The following is a 21466-nucleotide window of genomic DNA, read 5'->3' as shown; positions in this document are numbered from 1 at the left end:
TTGTTTGTAATAGGGTTAGAGAGTTTACATTTTTCTAACTTGCCAGGTCTTTGGTACCATAAAACCAGGCATAAAAAAAGCCTAAATCAAAAAGATTCAAATAAAACTCCACCCACAGCCTACAGAAAGCCAGCAGGGACATGCCTGTAGATTCCTAGTCCCAGATGAAAGTAGCAATGAGCTGGTTGGCATACTGGCATCTCTACAGTTTTCAAATTAGCAGTAATATTTTTTTGAAATATCTGAAGGAAAGAAAATACAGGATTTCTGCAAAGAAATTAGTAACAAGAAACTGTTTATATTTGCAGGTAACAGAAGTATCAGTTCAGAACCATTTTTTATTTTATGCTCACTTAACAGGGGAATTAGCCTTCTGAGGAAGGCTGGAGGTGGAAATGCCTGCCTAGAACTAGAAAATCTGAGGAACAGATAATCTTTGTGATACAAGGAAGAATCTACATTTCTGCTTTGACTCGAGGTTAGAATCTAGGAGGAGAATGTTTGCTTGGCTTTCCTTCAATTGTGGGTGTGTGTGTGTGTGTGTGTGTGTGTGTGTGTGTGTGTGTGTCTGAGGGAGAGGGAGAAGGGGAAGAGGAGGGGAAGGGAGAGAGGAGAGGAGGGGAGGGGAGGGGAGGAGGAGGGGGAGGAAGACAGGGAGAGGGGGAAGAGAAGGAGGGGGAGGAAGAGAGAAAGCGATAGCACACTAGAGTGGGCGTGCTTTGGCATCAAAGTGATGGGCTGAATATATCAAGAGTTTTCGAATTATTATCTGCATAACGAATCAGACACTACTAGTCATTCGAAGTCTATAGTCAGGCTGGCTGTATATGAAATCACTTTAAAAATTTAGGTCCCTTGACCCTACTCCAAGATTTGATTAGGAGATCCACATTCAAAGTGAGGATTCAAAGTCCATGAATCATTATGAAAACTCCTTTCAGTTTTTAAGCCCTGTGACTTCCCCACAATTGTTTTAACAGATCTGTTTCCCCAAACAATAAAAAGCACATTTGAGGCTGTCTTCAGAAAACTGGGGAAAATGCATCCTATTCTGAAGCCAGTTCTGGAGACAAAGAAGGACCCTAAGAAGTTAGGATGGATTAGGTATCAAATCAGGAAAGGAAAGTACTTTGAATTATTGGGGTTTGTTGTAAGAAAGGGAAAAACCCTGGAGTGATGATTTAGGACCTTGGTGATAGTAACCCCCATTTGGTTCCTGACATGTACTGAAAAAAAACAGAACAAGAAAATCAGTTCAGGGGCTTTTTTTTCTGCACAATGATACCCAGGCTTTCCTGTAGCATGCTGCTAAGCAATTCTCGGTCTAACCAGCCACATAAGATAACTGAATGGTGATCTTATATATACACAAATAAATTGTGGTATGTGTATATATATGTACATATATATACATATACACACATACATACATATACAATGGAATATTATTCAGCTATAAAGAGGAATAAATGCTGATAGATGTTACAATGTAGATGATTCTTGAAAGCATTATGCTAAGAAAAAGATGCTAGACAGGAAAGGCTATATACTATATGATTTTATTTATATGAAATATTCGGAACAGGCAAATCCATAAAGATAGAAAGCAGACTGGCAGTTCCCAGGGACTGGAGGGAGTAACTGCTGAATGGAGTTTCTTTTTGGGGTGGTAAAAGTATTTTGGAATGACCTAGAGGCAGTGGTGGTACCACACTGTGAAAGTACTAAATGCCACTGATTTGTTTATGTTATTTGACTGTTATGTGAATGCCACCTGAATGAAAAAAAAAAAAAGACCAAAAAAAAAAAAAAAAAAAGAAGCACTTTCTTAGTAGGTTTGGGTGTGTTTTCCCCATTACGAAGAAATGGGTGTTGGTTTGCACATACCTGGAAGACATGGCTGATGTTCCTGAGGCACTAAGTTTGGTTCTGGAGGTATGAGTACTTCCTCAGAAACATACTTCAAAAGCTCCTTCCCCATATATGTTATCTGCACATAATTAAACACAGAATTTAAAAACTATATATTTTATAAGAAGCAAATTATAACTTTGGTAAAGTATTGATTATTGTATATAATGGACTGGCAAAATATAGCCCACAGCTGAATATGGATTACCACTCTTTTTTGTAAATAATGTTTTATTAGAACACAGTGATACCCATTCACTTACTTCATATCTATGGCTGCTTTTTGCTACAACAGGATTGAGTAGTTGAAACAGAGACCATATACCCATGAGGATTTAAATATTTATTATCTGGTTCCTTACAGAAAAAATTGTATATTATTAATTCTCTCATCCATTTACTTACTCGACTACCATTAATCTAGAACTTGCTACTTTACAACTTTAAAAGATTAATGTTGCATTAATAAAATTAAGCCATAGAAGTACTGGTACTTTTCAAAAATCAGATACTTAACTGATTAGATTAATAGCATTTTGGGTCTATACATCCAAGTTTTTTGTTTTGGTGTTTGTGAGCATAGCTATTAGCTGTCAGCCCAAAAGATTAGGGCTTAGAAATATCTACATGTGAGTGGGCTGGACTGAGGCAGACTGGCAAACATCTGCCAGAAATGTTCTAGGCCTGAGTGTCTTTGGGTTCTCCACTCAGTTCTAGGGCAGTCTGATAATATACCCCCAGAAGTTAAGTTCACTGTAGCTAAACCAACATGTCTCCATCTGGACATCTTTTCCTCCAGGAAGCCTTCATAGAACATTTAAGTTCAAGTAATGACCCTCCTTGTCTAGGCTCCCATAACTTCTGTGTTCATATTTCTGTCAAGACACTTAATATATTTAAATGAAATTATGTATTATTGTATCTGTTTCCATTAAAATATAAGATCCTTGAGGCCAGGGTCTGTGTCATATTCATTTTTATACTCTAGCACTTCACATAGTGCCTGATAATACTGGAAAAAACTCTGAAATCCCAGCTCTTAAGCAAGATTCTTAAATTCTGAGCCTCAGTTTATGCATTTATAAAACAAATACCTCCATCTTACTAAGTTGTGAGGATTAAAAGAGTTAACAGATGAAAAGCATTTGGCATACTGCCTAGCACATCCTGAGTGTTCAATAAATGCTTGTTATTGAACAGAAGAAGGTAGGCCAAGGGGATCTGGAAGGGTTAGGCACCCTTCGAGCTCAATCCCAAACAAAGCCTGGTTGTAAATGAAACAGCTCTGGCCTACCCAGTGTACTAACCCCTTCTCATGTGCTAGGGAAGAAAGAGAGACTAGGCTCCTGAATGTCATCTGTCAGTTCTCCAAATAACTATCAATTAGAAAACAATAAAATTTTGTTCATGTTATACTTTGACAATATCCAATACACCTTAAGTGTTCATCAGTGTGCAGGCACGGTATGTTTTTACCTATATCTCAGAGTAAATTTTTATCAGTTAGTGCTGGGTGACATAAGGTAGTAAAATTGTACCTTAGTAGCTTTGGAGATCTTAAACATGCTACTGGGGTAATCCACACATACAAAGAACATAACACAGCTTTAAGAAAATCCATTGAGTTAAAAATCTATTTTCCAAACAGTAGGAATAATTTATTGAACAAGGATAGTAATGAATAGATCTCTAAATGAACAGGCACTTGGTTAATTCTGGAAACTGCCCATTTCATAATGGTGCTCATGTTCCAGTTGGCTAAAGCATGTAGGCAAATAGTCCTCCCATTTGCCTATGACTCAAATTCTGATTCCTGGACTAAATTTCATTAGATGCAAATCTAGCTCAGATGTCTGCTTTGACAGAGGCATGTAGGAAGAGCTGTAGGCTAGGTTCTTAAGGTCTTGAACTATATAGCCTCCAACAATCCTGGAAACTTCACCATTCAAAACTCATTTTGATGAAGGGCAGCTGATGGGATGCCACCTTCCCCCAGATGAAGACAAGTAAGAAAGTCGTAGCTCAGGGTAAGGTATGTTCTGTGAGGATATCTGTAGGTTGCTGTGTTCTTGCTTTTTTAAAAGGCAGAATTGCAAGGGTGCTTCATCCTAAGGCCAATGATATCATATTTAGGGAAGAAATGGGGCTTTGGGGTTGTGCATGTATGTTTGGGATGAATGGATGATTCAGCCAGCCACGATTCTGGAAAAGTAGTAAATGAACCAAGTGAAACTGTCTTGATTAGGTCTCTCAAGAAATAAAGTACAGTATCAATTGTCATTAATTGCAGTAACAAATGTTTCTCTATACCTTATGTAGTAACATGCATCAAGAAGATATATAAAACATAATCTGCCTTTGATTATTAAAGAGGGATCCAAGAATTTGTTTCCTCGATGGGACTCCATTTTATTTGAAAGTACCAGTCTATTTTTCGTGTCTTCAGAAAAACCTTTTGTTGCTATTGCCTAATGGGAATCTGTTTATGGGTGATCAAATGACTGTTTTAATTCCATTTCAAATTTTAAGAACCAGGTATTAAGAAATTTTCACTACTCCAAGATGAAGAGGAAAGCATCATTGTTTTTTCATCTTGTGGGGAGAAGGGAGGCAAAGAAAACTGTAGGTTTTCTTTTAAGTTCTCTATAACAGAAAAACACATTTTGGCTGAGAAAAGAAAACTATTTCTCAAGGAACTCAGAAGAAAGTAGTACCAAAGTGTAATAACTGCCTTGGAAAAGCTGATCCTGTGGGTTTGACGATGGCTGTCTTCATACCACCCGCCTGCTCCCAGTCACCATCCTAAAGCCTCCCCTTCTTCAGTCCCTCAGACACTCTATGCGGTGAGAGGCAAGAGAAGGGCAGTAGGCCTTTCGCATAATGTCCTCGGGATTCATATTTCCTGAATATTTGTACATTAAAAGGGCCCACATCTCCAACCATCTCCCCCAAGTAGGAGCTGGGCTCACAGGAGATTTAAGTTAAGATGTATTGGGAATGTAATTAATTGACTGAATGAGGCTTTCTGTCCAGAGCAACAGTTTCCATCACTTTTTCTCAAATTTTCCTTATCTTGATATTTCTAAATCATGATGTTAGGAGGAATTTTTCAGAAAGTGTGTAGGGTGAGGGGGAAACCACAGAGAAAAGTCAATACTACATCCAAAGGTGTGGATTTATAAGTGTAAAAATTCAGAGAGGGAAGCATCAGGATGGGAAGCATGTTTGCACAAGAGATCTGTCAGTGCTCCTAGAATCACTGCCCAAAATAGCAGCCCACTTTTCATCTGCACAAATCCAGTCCTGGGTATTCATTAAAATGAACTGTCATTGCTATTCTTACGATTTTCATACTACGATTGCATCACAGAAAGGCATTTTTCCCATGAAAGTGGGCAATTTTTGCTGTACAAGAATAAGGCTTTACATAAAGACAGCTGGATGATTCTGTGCACTCTTTTGAGTTCAGGGCAACATGTTCCCAATGAAAAGATATGACCTTCCCTTGTGTTACTATTGTAAATGTGGAAAATAGTGTATAGCAAAACAGGAGATCAGGTTCTAGTAATGGTTCTGCTATTTGCTGGCCCTGAGGCTAATCGGGTCACTTAACTGCCTGCAACTCTGTTTTCATGTCTATAAACAGAGATTATAGTTGACCTTCTGACCTCATGGGGTTTTTGTGAAAGAATATATGTAAAAGTGCTTTATAGACCACACAGTGCTACGCAAGTCCTAGAATTTCCAAGTTGAAAGGGTCTTTAGAGACCATTTAACACTATTTTATACATAAAAAAACAGGTTCAAAAAGGTTAAATGATTTTACCTAGATCAGTGAGTCTCATTCCAGGCAGCACGTTAGAATCACCTGAAAAGCTTTTTTAAAATATTACCATCTAGTCTCTAACCCAGACAATTAAATCAGAACCTATGCGGCTGGAGTCCACCAGGCATTGGTAGCATTTAAAGGCTTCCCAAGTGATTTTAACATGTAGCCGGGATTGAAAACCATTGCCCTCATCATATAATTTGTCGAGGGTGGAATCAGGAACAAGCTTGGTCTCCTGTCTCCTACCCAGAGATCACTCTGTCACCTCAGGACGATGACTCATGGCTAGGAGGCTGTGGCAGTGAGAACAAACAGTGATGCCATGGAATCAGGATTTCCTTGCTAAAAGCCCAGCTGCTTGGGTAGGAAGAATGAGTCATCTCTGTGTCTAGTGGCCTTGTCCTTCTGTCTGATGCAGGACAAGACCTAGTTTTCTAGCATTTCTCACCTGACAACCAACCACGCCTGGCCCCATAGCCACACCAACATTCTTAGAACTAGTCAGTAGAAATGTTTACATTTGCCAATATAACAAAAGCTTTCATGATGAAGTGACTGTGAATTCAGGAGTTACCCCAAAACAAGAGGAGGCAGAGGCAGTTTCTGTAGTAAATTTTAAAAGAGGCTTTTAAATATTGTAAAGAAACTCATTGGGGTAATGTTTCTCAGCCTGAAGTATTTACTAAGAGTACATACACAGCCTATAGTAATTTTAAATACTGTTTCTGTTTTGGGGATAATTAAAAAAATCTAATCCTTTTTAGGTAATCTGTATGAATATCTTATATTCAAAAGTTGCCCTAATTTTACTTCCCACATTGCATTTGGCCTCAAGATGTTAAACAATATAACTCTAATTGGCATGGCGATGAGAAAAGACCAGAGGCAATGTGATATGCAAATGGAGCATAAGTACAGAGTAAGGGCCAAATGATGTCACAGCCAACTATTCAAAAGCAGGAAATGCGGTAAGTAGTTTCAGTAGAGAAAAAGGGTGGGAGACCTGAGTCAACTTGACGCGCACTGAAGCAGAGGCATGTCAAACTCGAAAGTACCTTATTTAAGTTGTAAGTATAGATTCCGTTTCAGCAAAATGATCTAACCTATCATAAACTTAAGAAACTGTAATAAAAAGGAAATTTCCATGGGTTAAATGCAAATTTATAAATCAAAGTTACACTAACATGCAACTGTGATTTATAAATCCATGTAAAGGATTGGGCAGGGTGAGTTAAAAGCAGATAGGTTGGTGACTCTATGGGTTGGGGGTGGGGGGAACCTCAAGAGAAAAAAAAAGAGAGAGAGAGAGAGAGAGAGACTATAAAGCAGAGAAAATCCAAAATGTGCTGATGGAAGTGAAGGAACTGAAACAGTTCTGGAAGCACTTGCCACAAAGGTCTAGGAGACCAGAATGCAGGGTTTAGGGACACAGTCAAAAAGTAGGAGCTAAGAGGAAGGGTGGGCAGAACAGAGTTGAACAAAACAAGAAGAGAGGAAACTGTGCTTTCTATTAGTGGTGCGCTGAAGCTTACTGTAACAGCTAGTGAAGGCTGAAGGTATCTGTGATTCTGTGAAGCAGTAATGGTGGATGTCCAATTATTCACATTTTTCTGGGCGAATCACTGAAAGACTAGTCCCTGCAGTGGTGCCACAGACATCTGGAGGTGGCTGATCACTGGACCTCAAGGGTGTGTCAGTCATTAATAGTCTTTAAATTGGTGGTTAACCTGGGCTTATAAGGCAGAAGACAGAACTAAGGAGGAGGCTACTAGGTCTGGGAAGTCTGAATGAAAAGAAATATTTCTTTTTGGGGGACTTGCAATTCATAGATAAAACTATGTTCAAACATAAAGGTACAACCATAACTTCTGTGGGTCTTAGGCTCCTTGCTCATTCTTTCTGTCTTTAGGGGAAGATTTTGTAAGAATACTGATAACAAATTAACTAAATTTTAATATACCAGTGGTCTTGAATTTTCTAGGTGGGGCCACAAAGATCTGAAGTCACTTGGGGTCAGGAAAATTGGGGGCATTCAAATTTCTAAGTGAAGAACAAGAAAAGAGAGGCTCAGTCAGCAGTGCAACCTTGTCCGAGGAATTTCTGGCAAATAGGAGTTGTGGGAGAAAGCATGTAGCATGTTGTAGAAGGGACACATGAGGATGCAAACTGAGAAAACTTTCAGATTTATTTTTAAAATGTAGTTTTATCATTTAAAAAAAAATGTACCTTTCCATTTGAAGTTAAAGATAAACTTAACGACCCACCTTACTCCAAGCGTAATTCCAGGTCACATAACTATCACCTCCTAGAAGATCCTTGAGCCAGGTGACTGGATTTTGATAAATATGACCATTTTCTACCTTAATTTTACCACTTAATAAAACACTGGCTTTGTGAGTAGCCTCCTGAAGGAAAAAATAAAACAAAGATTAATATTAAAAAACAGATGAAATATGTGAACTTCTGCTTCTGGCCATGAAGTAACAGGGCAAGATTTACCCTAATACCTTGCACAGCCAAAAAATGGACAAAATATTTGAAACAATGGCTTGCAATATACCAAACATCAGGCAACAAGTACAGTGATCCATAAGAAGTGAGAAATTAATGAGGTACGCCCTATAATTGTCCCAGCTCACTGCTTTCAAAAAGTGTCCAGGTCATGGTACAGGGAGAGGGAATCCAGGATAAACCTGTGGACCTTTTGAGTAGAAGAGACAGAGCAGAGTTTAGAGAGGCAAGATAGCTAGAGTTTGAGGAAAGAGTACTGAACAGAGAAATACAATGAGGGAGAATTCTGCAGACCTTCAGAAAGTCTTCTTTAATTATTCAGCTGAATTGTGATTGGTCATGTCTGGGAGGAAATTACCCAAGTCTAGGAAAAGAACCACCTGAAAAGATTAGAGGTTAATGGCACTTGGCATTCTCAAAGGTCAGAAATAGTACCTGTACCCAACAGCAAAACTAGAAAAACCTCAAAATTTATGGGGCACTGGTAGGGTACACAGAAGACTCTTGCTTCAGTCAGTAGGGGGAAATAATTAGCTCTACATTAAACCCTGCTCTAATCCTGCCCAATAAATCTTAAAAGCAAGACACAAAAGGATCAGATTGTGTCCAAGTAACTTAACTATATCCTAGAATAAACCTCCAAAATATTTATAAGAATACGAAACTATCTAGCATCCATAAAAGTAAATTTCACAAGGTCTTGGATACAATAAAAACAAAAATAAAGGATGAAACAGACAATTCCACATTAATAGTTAGAGACTAATGTGTAGCCCAAACAGGCAGAAGATCAATGAGAAATGAGAAAACCTGAGTAACACCATAAACCAACTAGACCTAATAGGTACCTATAGAGAATTCTTCCAAACAATAGGAGAATATATATTCTTTTCACGTGCACATGGAACATTCTCCAGGATAGGTCATGTACAAGCTAAGTCGCAAAATAAATCTCAAAAAAATTTAAAAGGACTGAAATAGTACAAAGTAGGCTTTCTAACTGCAATGGAATAAAATTAGAAATTAATAACAGAAAAAAATGGGACACTCGCAATTAGGTGAAACTCAAACAACACACTCCTAAATAACTGATGGGTTAAAGAAGTAATCAAAAGGCAAATTAGAAAATACCGAGATGAATGAAAACGAAGACACAACAGACTAAATATTATGAGATGCAGCAAAAGCAGTGCAATAGAGAAAATTTGTAGCTGTAAATGCCTATATTAAAAAAGAAAGATCTCGAATCAATAACTTTACACTGAAGACTCTGGAAAAAAAGAAGAGCAAACTAAACACAAAGGAAGGACTAGAAAGGAAATAATAAATATTAGAGTGAAAATAAATAAAACAGACAATAGAAAAACTATAAGAAAATTAACAAAATGTATGAATTTCTAGAAAGATACAAACTATCAAAACTGAGTGAAGAAGAGACAATCTTAAAAAACCCAGCATAGAGATTGAGCTAACCATAATATTAAAAAAACTACCCACAAATAAAAACCCACATACAGACGGCTTCACTGCTAATTACTATCACACTTAAAGAAGATTTAATACTTATTCACAAACTCTCCCTCCAAAATAGAAAACACTTTTGAACTCATTCTATGAGACTAGTATTACTCTGATTCCAAAACCAGACAAAGAGAACACAAGAAAACTACTGATCAGTATCTTTAATGAATGTGGGCACAAAAATCCTCAACAAAATACTAGAAAACTGAATCCAGCAACATATAAAAAGAATTATATACCATGACCAAGTGGAATTTATCCACTCTCAAAGGAAAGCAAGGTTGGTTTAACACCTCCAAATCAGTTAATGTTATATACCACATCAATAGAATAAAACCCCCAAATCATATGATTATCCCATTGATGCAGAAAGAGCATTTGACAAAGTCCAACACCTTTTCATGATAAATACACTCATGAAACTAGGAAGAGAACTTCCTCAGCCTGACAAAGAGCATCTCTGTCAGCTAACATCATACTGAATGGTGAAAGACTGATTTTTTTTCTCCCTAAGAAAAATAGACTTATCTTAGGGAAAAAATAGAAGTCTGATCTCACCACTTTATTTTAACATTGTATTGGAGGTTTTGGCCAGTGCTGTCTGTCAACAAAAGAAATAACTTTCATACTGGAAAGAGAGAAGTAAAACTGCCTTTATTCATTGTCACTGTATAGTAAAATCCAATGGAATCACCCCAAATTTAAAAGTCAGTATAGCAAGGTTATAGGATAAGATCTTAATATATAAAAATCAATTGTATTTCTACATGTTAGCAATAAATAACCAAAAATTGACATTTAAAAAACAATATTGGGGGGTAGAGGGGAGGAGTGGGACAGGATAAAAGGGGTCAAATATGTGGTGACAGAAAGAAATCTAACTATGGGACACACAATGCAATATATATATGCCTTATTGTTAAATTATACACCTGAAACTTAATGGATTTCGTTAACCAATGTATTCCTAAAAACAAAAAACAAAACAAAACAATACTATCAAAAACATAAAATACTTTGGAACAAACCTGATAAAAGCTGCGAAAGACCTGTGTGCTGACTCCAACACTGCTGAGAAAAATCAAAGAAGATCTAAATAAATGGAGAGTTCTACCATGTTCGTGGATTGGACAACTCAGTATTGCTGAGATGTCATTTCTTCCCAAATTAATCTAGATATTCAACTCAATACCAATAGAAATAACTGCAGCCTTTTAAAAATTCACGAATTCATTCTAAAATTACGTAGGATTGCAAGTGATCTGGAATAGCTAAAACTGAAGGACTAACACTAGCACTATCTGATTTCAAGACTTTTCAGCTACAATAATCAAGACAGTAGTGATGAAAAGACAGACAAAAGATCAATGAAACAGAATAGGGAGTCTGGAAATAGGCACATATATGGACAACTGATTTTCTACAAAGGTGTAAAGGCAATTCAATAGAGAATACTTTTTCAACACATGCTGCTGGGAAAACTAAATATCCAAATTCAAAACTATAAATGGGGATCCTACTCTGTACCATATATCGAAATTAATTAAACATGTATCACACTCTAAATGTAAACCTAAAACTATAAGAATTCTAGAAAACTATAAGAATTTAGAATTTCAAAAAAAAATCTTTGTAATCTTGGGTTCAGTAATTCTTAGATATAACACTAAGAACATAACCAATGAAAGAACACATTGATAAACTGGACATCAACATTTAAACTGTGTTCTTTATAAGGCAATATTGAGAGACTAAAAAAACAAGTCACAAATCACAGACCAGAAGAAAACATCTGCAAACTATATGTTTGATTAAGGACTTATACCCAAAATGTATCATTTAAAATTCTGAAAACTCAATAATAAAAAGGCGACCAATAAAAAAAATAAAAGATTTGAATAGATACTTCACCAAAGAATAAATATGGACATAAAAAGTACCTGAAAAGAAGCTGAATATAATTAATCATTATCAAAAGCAAATTAAAACCACAGTGATGAACTACTATATATATTTATATATTACCTACATACATACATCTACACCACATGTTAGCATGGCTAAAATTAAAAGATCAATCATATTAAGTGTTGGCTAAGTAAGGATGTTGAGGGACTATAACTCTGGTGGAAATGTAAAAAGGTTACACACAACTTTGGCAGTTTCTTTAAAAGTTAAATATACACTTACCATATGTAATCCAGCCATTCATTCCACTGCTAAGTATTTCCCAAGAAAAATGAAAGCCTATGTCATACCAAAACTTGTTTGCAATGGCCAACAACTAGAAATAACCTAAATGTCTACCATGGATGAACTGATAAACATTCTGTAGCATATACACACAATGGACTATTACTCGGCAACAAAAAGAATAAACAACTGATATATGTTACAATAAGGCTGAATCTTAAATAATTATGCTCAAAGAAACTAGTCAAAAATAAATACATATGGTGTAATTCCACTTATACAGAATTCTTAGAAATGTGAATAAATGAATAGAGACAGAATGCAGATCAATAACTGTCCAAAGAACAGCATGGAAAGGGAGGGGATGAAGGAGGTATATAAAGAACACGAAGAAATTTTGGGGGGTAATGGATATGTTTATTATCTTGTCCGCGGTCATGGTTTCAAAGGTGTATTCATGTGCCAAAACTTGTCAAACTTTACTTTAAATATGTGTAGTGTACTGGATTCAATTACATCACAATAAAGCTGTTAAAGAAAAAAATAGCTGAAATACGAAAATTTCATGAAAATTTTATTATAGCTGATCCACAGAAGAAGTAAACCACAACTTTCAAAATATGAGTTAATTTAACTGATTTTACCAAATAAAATTTGATTTGCTTTGGCTAATTCTGAGGTAGGTATTACTTAGCAATAAATTGGTTGACAGGGAAGCAAATGGGAACATCAAGGAATCTGAGAACAAGCTCCTAATTTGGTCTTTAAATTATTGTTTGGAGTTGAAAATTGATTTTTTGCTACTAACTTATAAATAAACCTTATTAACTAGAAAAAGCCTAATTATCCAGAAACGGAAAGGGCTGGAAACAGGGGTGATTCAGATTAAGTTCCAGTTAGCCTGACTCAGCATCTGTAGGATCGGTTCATGCAAGGAAGCATCCTGGACGCTGCAATCTTTGCACTCAGAATTCCTCTTTCAAAAAGTGAATGGGGGAAAGGGTAGAGGAAGCCTCTTCTGTTGGCATTTCTAGCAGAACTTTTTTTCCTCCTCTAATTTTAAGCATATGAGATATTATTTTAATTGAGTCAGATTTACCCAAGCTCTAAGTCACTTTCTGTTTCTAAAAACAAATTGAACTTCGAAGGAACCAAGAAACCTGTTCACCTCAATCATGAAATGATCCTCAAAAGATCCACTCATGCCAGTTACTCAATTCTGGAATGTCCTAGATGACCTGTCTCAAAGTCACCCTGAGGACTATGAGAAGTTCATTCAACAGCAGCTAAAAGAAGGGAAAAAGCTCTGTGCTGCTCCAGAACCACAGATCTGTCTACAAACCAGAATTTTGAAACCAAAAGAAAAAATACTTTTTATCAACCTATGTCGGTGGAAGAGGATTCCAGCCTCCTAATCAACCACTCATTCAGGGCCTGTAAGGGTTGGCAGACTAGAAATGTCTGAGACATCAGATGTTTACACTATCATCAATGTTGTCTACAATCCTAATGTTCTCTAGGCAGCAGAAAAGGACCACAGGAAAAAAGATCAGTTAACACAGATGGCTATGAAATGTCTTGAGAAACGACTCCAATTTACTCTCTCACATTTTTACCATATTATCAAATTTAAAATAAAAGGAAACATTCAAAGGATGAGACAAAATCTGATGGTAATTCAAACTGACTCCACAGACTTAAGAGAGAAAACAAGAAAGGAACTAACCCGTGAACAGATACGAAATACTACTGGATTATACAATCCAGATCACTTCCCTCAACTTTTACTGCCAAAAGACCACTTTTCAGGCCAAACAGGGTGCCTGATAGAAGAGATTTCCAGTAAAGAAATCCAGGTGGAGATAAAGAGATGAACCTATGAGTTAAACTTGTGGTAGATTAGAATGAGAAAGCCCTGGAAATTGAATTAAAAATTGAATTGTCAGGTATTAATTCAGGAAAAAACAAAAACAAACAAAAAAACAAATTGAGATTCTATGTAAGATGAATTTATACTTATCTCTTATTGGGGGAAGCTACATAGTTTTAGAGAAAAAAATAGGTACCTGTGTTTTGAATTCCAAAATATTATTTCCTGGGTTAATTCTTCCTAGTACTATCAGATCCTTTATCTGCACACATTTCTTTTTCAGAGCTGTGCTCTGGTTTAAAGGCTTTTTTGTAGTATGTGGACGGCCAGACCCAGAGGAGGAGGTGCTCTGGCTGTCATTTACATGTGGAGCAGCAAAAGCTGATTTTTCAAGATATGGTTTCATCTGATGCCCAGTATCACAGCCTAAGTCATCAACCCCTTGATTGGTCAGGGTTTCTGATGCCCCGCTAGGGGGTTGCTGGGAAGCTGTTTTCCTGTTTCCTCTTTTTGGATCACAATTGGAAAATGCCTGACCACAAACAACAGTTGATGGCTGGGCATCATTTTGGGCAGGTGTACTTGTGGTTTCTGAAACATTTAATGTGCCAGTTAGTGCTGAAGGACTACAGGATTCATACCCGTTAGCTATTCTTTCTGTAAGATCATTTTCTTTTTGTGAACATTCTGCTTGAGCAATAAAAGCAACAGGTGGGGATGGTAATTTAATCGTCTTAGTGCCATCTGAAGATCGGGATTTTGGTAACTCATCCAAATTACAGTCACTGACATTTTGTTTAGAATTCAGCTTATTTCCAGAAAATTCTTCCCTTCTCGCTGTCTTTGAATTTAGACAAGTGTTGGTATTTTGGCTGTTGTTCCACCTTCCCCGAGACAACTGTGTTTCCTGTATGCTTCCACAAACACGGCTGGCAGGAGAAAGTGAACTTGACTGGGGCTGCACTGAATTTTCTAGACTGGTAAACTCTTGGATGTCCTTCTCACTAGAGATCTTGGAGCTGGACGGCAGCTTCCTCAAACTAAGACCAGATAAAGATGTAACATTCTTATAGTTTTGAATTTTCTGGCTTATTTTTTTCTGTTTTTTTGCTGCGACTAAAAGGCTCTTCTGTCTTGTGGCCAAGTTAGCAAGTTGTTCTCTCAGGACACCATGCTTAAATGATTCTATGGACACCCTATAGGAAGAAAAAGAAAGAGACAAAAAATACAAACATAGTAGAAAACTTTTTTTAGCAGTCATTTACATTTTAAAGGTACTTTATCTCAATTTAAATTTGATCAGCTTCAAGTACACAAGAGCTTGTCTTTGCAATGTATTTCCCTTTTGAAGAAACTGACTCATAAGGTAAGTGTTTGCCTTTTTAAGGAGGTGACAGAGTGGTTATCCACATATATATTCATATCATTATCAGCTGTAAGTCAGCCCTAAAAGAGAAAACTTGGGTGGCTATCTCGATATCTACTAGTCTTGTAGTTGGAAGGTAGCAATTGATGGCCTAGGAGGAACACTTTTCATTAAGTTTGAAGTTTGCTTATTTGTTTAAAGCGTAAATATTGAGAGTAAGTTCTACTCAAGTTCTACTCAAGTTCTAATTAGCTATGAAGGAGTGAGATTGTTTCGTGAGTAATTACACCTGAGCTAGATCTGAGACAAGTCAGTTCATCAAGTAATTACTGTAAATGTACTTTGAACCTGTACTGAGGCATTTTCAAGTCCAAAGACAAGCATTATCCTGTGTGCTCCCCCGAAACCACATCTCTCAGGGGCTTGAGGACTAAGTGAGAGGAAATGACTCATCCACACTTCTGCCTTCTGGTTATACCCACCTATTTCACTATCACCTTCAGGATATTAAAAACTCTGTTTCCCACAGTTCAAAACTTTTTGGTCTCAGAACTTTTTTATACTTTTAAAAATTACTGAGGAACTCAAAGAGCTTTTGTTTATATGGGTTTTATCTATAAATATTTCCTGTTCTAGAAAATAAAAAAAGGAAAATTTAAAACACAAGAACACACAAGCATACATCCCATTAGCTATGAGAATGATGATATCACACATTAAGAAAAGTGGCCTCAAGAAAATTCCACTGTATACTCAAGCAAATGAGAGCAAAAAGAGCAAATAACATCTTAGTATTATTAGAAAAATAGTTTTGACTTCACGAACTCCTTGAAATGGTGCCAGGGACTATTAGGGACCACCCTGTTAAAACAGCTGTTTTAAGAAAAGTGATAATATAGATATTTGTTTCTCCTATCATGGTTTAGAGTTGTTGGTCCTGAACTTGAAGTAGACTGGGTGTTAAGTAATGGATGTAGGTGGAAGAAGCAGCAAAAAGAAATCAGATTAGCAAACAACTCGTAGCATAAAATGCAAGAAGCTAAATAGAAAAAAAAAAAAGTAACAAAATTACATCAAAAACTGTGAAACGAAGAATTCATACAGAAAAACAAAAGTGCTCATTAGTTTACAAGATTTTATGCCTCACTGCAATATTAATAAAGATTTACACTTGAAATGCTAACTAATCAGGAATCTTCCAAAATTCTAGTTATCTTGTTAATCATAAGATATAAAGAAAAACTGAAGCGAGGCTTCTCCAAAGTCCCCTAGAAAACATCCTGTTGCCAATTACCTATCTGTAGGTCCTACAAGCTCACATGCTTTACACTGTCAGGAAAAACAAGAAATAGAAAGGAATTTATGGTACTTATTCACTAGAAAGAAAACGCAAACTGGGGATATAGATTTATATAAAAAAAATAAAAAACTGATTCTTAAATAAGCTCAGAAAAAATTTGAGTATGTAATATATGTTAAATGATAAGACAAAAATATAAAAAAATCAGAAAGATTACATGTAAATAAAGAATAGGATCGAAAAGATATATGCATTCATTGCAGCATTATGCTCAATAGCCAAGACATAAGGATAATGGATGAATGGATAAAGAGAATATGATACACTCACACACATACACACAGAGTGGAATATTATTCAGCCATAAACAGAAGGAAATCCTGCCAAATGTGGCAACATGGATGGACCTTGAGGGTATTATGCTAAGTGAAATAGGTCAGACAAAGACAGACATTGTATGATCTCTTATATGCAGATTCTAAATACACACACACACACACACACACTCTCCAAATTCATAAATATAATAGAGAACAGATTGGTGATTGCCAGAAGTGGGTAGTGGGCAAAATGGGTCAAAGTGGTCAAAAGGGACAAACATTCAGGCATAAAATAAATAAGTCATGGGGATGTAATGCACAGTATGGTGACAATAGTTAATAATACTGTATTATATATTTGAAAGTTGCTAAGAGAATAGATTTTAAAAGTTCTCATCACGATAAAAAAAATAGGGGCATATGTAGCTAAGTCTATGAAAACTAATAAAAAAATATTTCCTAAATAAGAAAAAAATATATAACATCTTTCTCAAAAAAGGATGTGAAGAGGTATATAACCAATATAATCAGGATAAAATTCCTTAAGAATCCTGAGAATTTAAAGGAACACAAAACCACAAACTGCTCAGAAGGACATTTATGATAGCAAAAGGAAAAGTTTTAAATGTAAAATTTGAGTTTACAAAGGAAAAAATCTTAGATTTGGGACTCATGACCAAAAAGGCTTTTATAAAATTCTTGGCTGTAGACAACTTTTTAAGGTACTAAAATGTTGTTTTCTGAATATTTCAGGTAATAAAGATAAAAAATATCTTTCTAGGAAGTACGATTCCCAATGCAGCTCATAGATTAGATGACTTCATAAAGTCATTTTTTGGTACTAAGAAACATTTGTATTCTTAAGAAATGCTAGGCCTTACTATTGTAGCTTAAAATGGATAAATTGTGAAAACTCTAAAGCACTCCTATTTTTTCACTCACCTGTATTTTTTAGCCAGATCATCCCTTTCGGCCTTTTGCTTGGCAAGCACATTATCCATAACCTCTTTTATCTCTAACATCTTTTCGATGTATTGTTCTAGAAACATGGTAATAAAGTAAAAAGTGAGTTAACTGAGAGCTAGCAAATGTTAAATTTGATCACAAAGAACTCAGCCTTATCGTTAATTTTAAAAAGCAATGATCATTCCCCTGCCTTCTTCTCCAATATCAATGACCCAAATATATATATCAAGGCTTACTGAATTACGTCACCCTATAGAAGTACCCTGAAGTGTAAGAACACTGTGCCAGCCTGAGCTCTGTGAACCCAAACAAGTCATGTGATCTCTATGTTCAGCTTCCTTATGTGTGAAATAAGGGAATAAAGAAGATAAATAAGAAGATAAATATTTTATCTGTTAAAATCATTTAGCTTTTTAAATACAAAAAATACATTATCCTTGTAAAATTTTTTTCAAACAATATGAATGTTTACACAGAATAAAAGTAGAAGTATCCCACTCCTTCCCCTGCTTCATCTCTATTTTACTCCATGAAAGAGATAGCTGTTAATACTTTGGTAGCAGTGTAGGTATTTGTGTGTGTAAAAATTTTTAATATATTTATTTAATGTATTATTCTACATATTTGTACTATATATAACTACATATTATACATATTTAAAAATAAGAACCATGCTATCAGTTCTTGTCTTCACACTTAACACTTAGATCTATATAAAATAACTTTATATATAATAATTACTTAGATATTTCCTACTTTTTTCCACTGCCTCTCAAGTAAAGGCATCGTGCACTCCCCCACAATCCACAGGACTTACCCACAAATTTCGATTATATCCAAATACAGATTTCCAAGAAGGAAATTGAAAGGCTTAGATGAATAAATTTTATTTCTTTTAAGCTACTTACTATTCATTTCACTTTTGGCTTTGTTTAAGTTTTTGCTTAATTTTTTAGACCAATACATATTTTCTAAATAATTTAACTAGAGAAAATTAGTGGTGGGAAAGAACAAGGAGTTCAGAGTTGGAATTTGTTCCATAACTTCCCTTTCCAAATCAGACAAATGATTTCAAAGTAAAGAATCAGTGTTCCCAAAGGAGTTTTTGTCACCCTAATACTATGGCTAAGAATTAGTTTCATAATGTAATGCAAGTGTTAACAAGTGGAAAACTAGTATGATTATTAAGAATTTAGATATAAATTTGTTTAGCAGATTTGATACTATTTAGTAGAAAGTATTTACATCATGTACATATCCTGTCACATTGGATTTTCCAAATGAATTTTAAACCATTGTAAAAATAACATTATCATAGTCACCTAAAAGTTTGTTTCTATAAGAAAGGATATAAAGATATCTTACATGTATCTTGATACTGTGTACTTATGTATCAAAGAGACAACACTGAATTTGAATTAATCAATGGTATCTTAGAAAGAACCTAGAAATTTACCTAATATGTGTAAGATTTTAATATATGATAATAAGGCATTATAAAACAATGAGGATAAGAGTAATTATTCAACAAATAAGAGTAGGCAAATGCAGGAAAAACCTATGAGGGGAAACTATTCTATCCTTATCTAATACCATATATAGAAAAGAGATTTTAGATGAATGAAAAAGTTAAAATGCTTAGAAAAAAAATAACAAAACATTCACGATGAACATTTTTCTGCCTCAGTTAAGTTAAGGCACTAAATACATCTGATATGAAAGTGAATGCAAGACATCTTTAATAAAAATTTATAAGGAAATGTACAAAATGGGATTTATTATTCTTGAACCCCTCAGCCAGATCAAAGATATAGAAGATGTAAGAATATGGAAGTGGTGAATTTGTAAAGATATTTCTTTAGAGAGCTGTTGCTTCACTGAGTGGGAATCTCCATCCTCAAAAGCAAACGTGAGAAGTGAGGGGGCTTCTCTCTTCCTATGGGGGCAGTTTTTCAAAGGATTGTTGAGAGCATAATAACTCTCAATTGAAGTGATAACGGACTTATACCTAGCTTTCTCTTTGAACATTTAGAAGTCAAGACCCTAAAGAACAAGGAGCTCCCACAGCAAAGCAAAGAGAAAGTTGCTGCTGTGCTGGGAATTAACTGTGCTCCCTACTAAAAGTACAAGGTGCCAGGATTCTGAAGAGTTGGTGTAGAGCCCACCCTGAGATCCTGCTGATGAGGGCTTCTACCTGAGGGCAAGAGTGTATGTAGTATGGACCATCAGAAAAAATAGAAGCTGAGATGAGACTGAGGAGGCCAGAGAGGAAAAAATGTACACTGCCACATCATAGGAGCCACCCATGTAGACGTTTCAGAAGAACTTCAGAAAACTGCTCTGAAGAGGCTTAGTTTTAAACCTCTGTCAAAGAGTGATGAAGCCAATCACAGTCAGTACTTAGTCACCAGCCAAGAACTTCAGGCCCCTTGCTACCTCTCCTCCCTTAAAGGAGAAGTGAAACAAAACTAAAAAAGATCATTCTTAGTCAATTTGTATACTGGTTATAATAGAAGAAAATTAAATTATACAAACTGGGGGTGGGAAGAAAAAAAGTTTCTAATCTTCGAAATATTAAAAGAAATAGCAAAGAAAAAATACATTTTACTATACAGAATTTGAAAATTTATGTATTTAAGAACAAACTAACACATGTTACAAATAAAAAGACATTTAAGTGGATAAAAAAAGTATTTGCAGCAGTTATGGTAGAAAACAATATGATTAATATAACATGACTCCAATTTTTAACAGACAAAAAGGAACAGTCAATTCACAAAACAGGAACTAAAACTAGTGAAAAAATACCATTAATAGTCAATAAGCAAATGAAAATATGAGGTATATTTTGTTATTAAACTAGTAAAATTATTTTAAATGAAAATGCTGAGCTATTAACAGTGTAAAGAACAACAAACACTAATTTGTGTTAGTGGAAGTGCAAATTTGTATGTAATTCTTTAGAAACTCAATTTATCAATATGAATCAATAGACTTTTTAAATGTTATATACTTTTGACCCAATAATTCCAATTCTGTCAATCTTACCTAAGGAGATAATTGTAAATCCAGAAAAAGCTGTATCCAGAAAAAGCTGTATTGTAGCATAGTAGCAAAAAATTAGAAAAAAAATCTAAATGCCCAACAACAATAAAAAGTAAGTAATAAACCATGGAACATTTACTGAACATGATACTGTAGAACCACTAAGGATGATGACTTCAGGAAAAAAGAATGTAAGAATAGCATATCTAGCATGACCAAACTACATTTTTAACAATTTTATTGAGGTATAACTATAACTATGTTCTTAGGGGGGAAAACAAATATATCAAAATACTGTGGAGCGACGGTAGGTAATGTTAGCATATTTTTTCCTCTTTATTATTTTTTGAGGTGTAACTATATGCCTTGTATAATGAAAAAAAATTATAAACTTGGAAAATTAATCTTAGATGCATTAGATATTAGAAATACTGAATAAAATATATGAACCACACATATATTTTGGGGAGTATAAATTATTTTGTATTATTTTCCTCAAAATACAACTTGTACCATGTGTTAGGCTAGGATGAAAAGTAGAATGGGTCTAATTTAAAAAGAAATAATTTTTTTAAAAAGCTATACAACTTGAGTTAGGACAGAGATGAACTAATAGCTGTATCCTGCTACACAA

General features: G+C 35.3%; 1 protein-coding gene and 1 pseudogene across 6 annotated transcripts in view; one reads left to right on the top strand and one right to left on the bottom strand.

The window, feature by feature from the left end:
• Positions 1 to 21466, bottom strand: part of ANKRD31 (ankyrin repeat domain 31) — a 107400-nt gene that overhangs the window by 8005 nt on the left and 77929 nt on the right. For 5 of the 6 annotated variants that reach the window (XM_036225947.1, XM_036225948.1, XM_036225949.1 and 2 more), the window contains exons 21-24: positions 17764 to 17860; positions 14032 to 15031; positions 8005 to 8145; positions 1888 to 1990 (exon numbers count right to left, since the gene is read on the bottom strand). In XM_036225947.1, the coding sequence (XP_036081840.1) occupies positions 1888 to 1990; positions 8005 to 8145; positions 14032 to 15031; positions 17764 to 17860 (1341 nt within the window). The remainder of the gene's footprint in view (positions 1 to 1887; positions 1991 to 8004; positions 8146 to 14031; positions 15032 to 17763; positions 17861 to 21466) is intronic. The other variant, XM_036225951.1, reaches the window with a different exon arrangement.
• LOC107506448 lies at positions 13141 to 13916 on the top strand (annotated as a pseudogene).

Source organism: Rousettus aegyptiacus, unplaced genomic scaffold (genome assembly GCF_014176215.1).
Source record: "Rousettus aegyptiacus isolate mRouAeg1 unplaced genomic scaffold, mRouAeg1.p scaffold_m13_p_8, whole genome shotgun sequence".
Classification (NCBI taxonomy): Eukaryota; Metazoa; Chordata; class Mammalia; order Chiroptera; family Pteropodidae; genus Rousettus; species Rousettus aegyptiacus.
The sequence above is the reverse complement of the archived record's forward strand: the minus strand, read 5'-3'. Positions and strand labels throughout refer to the sequence as shown.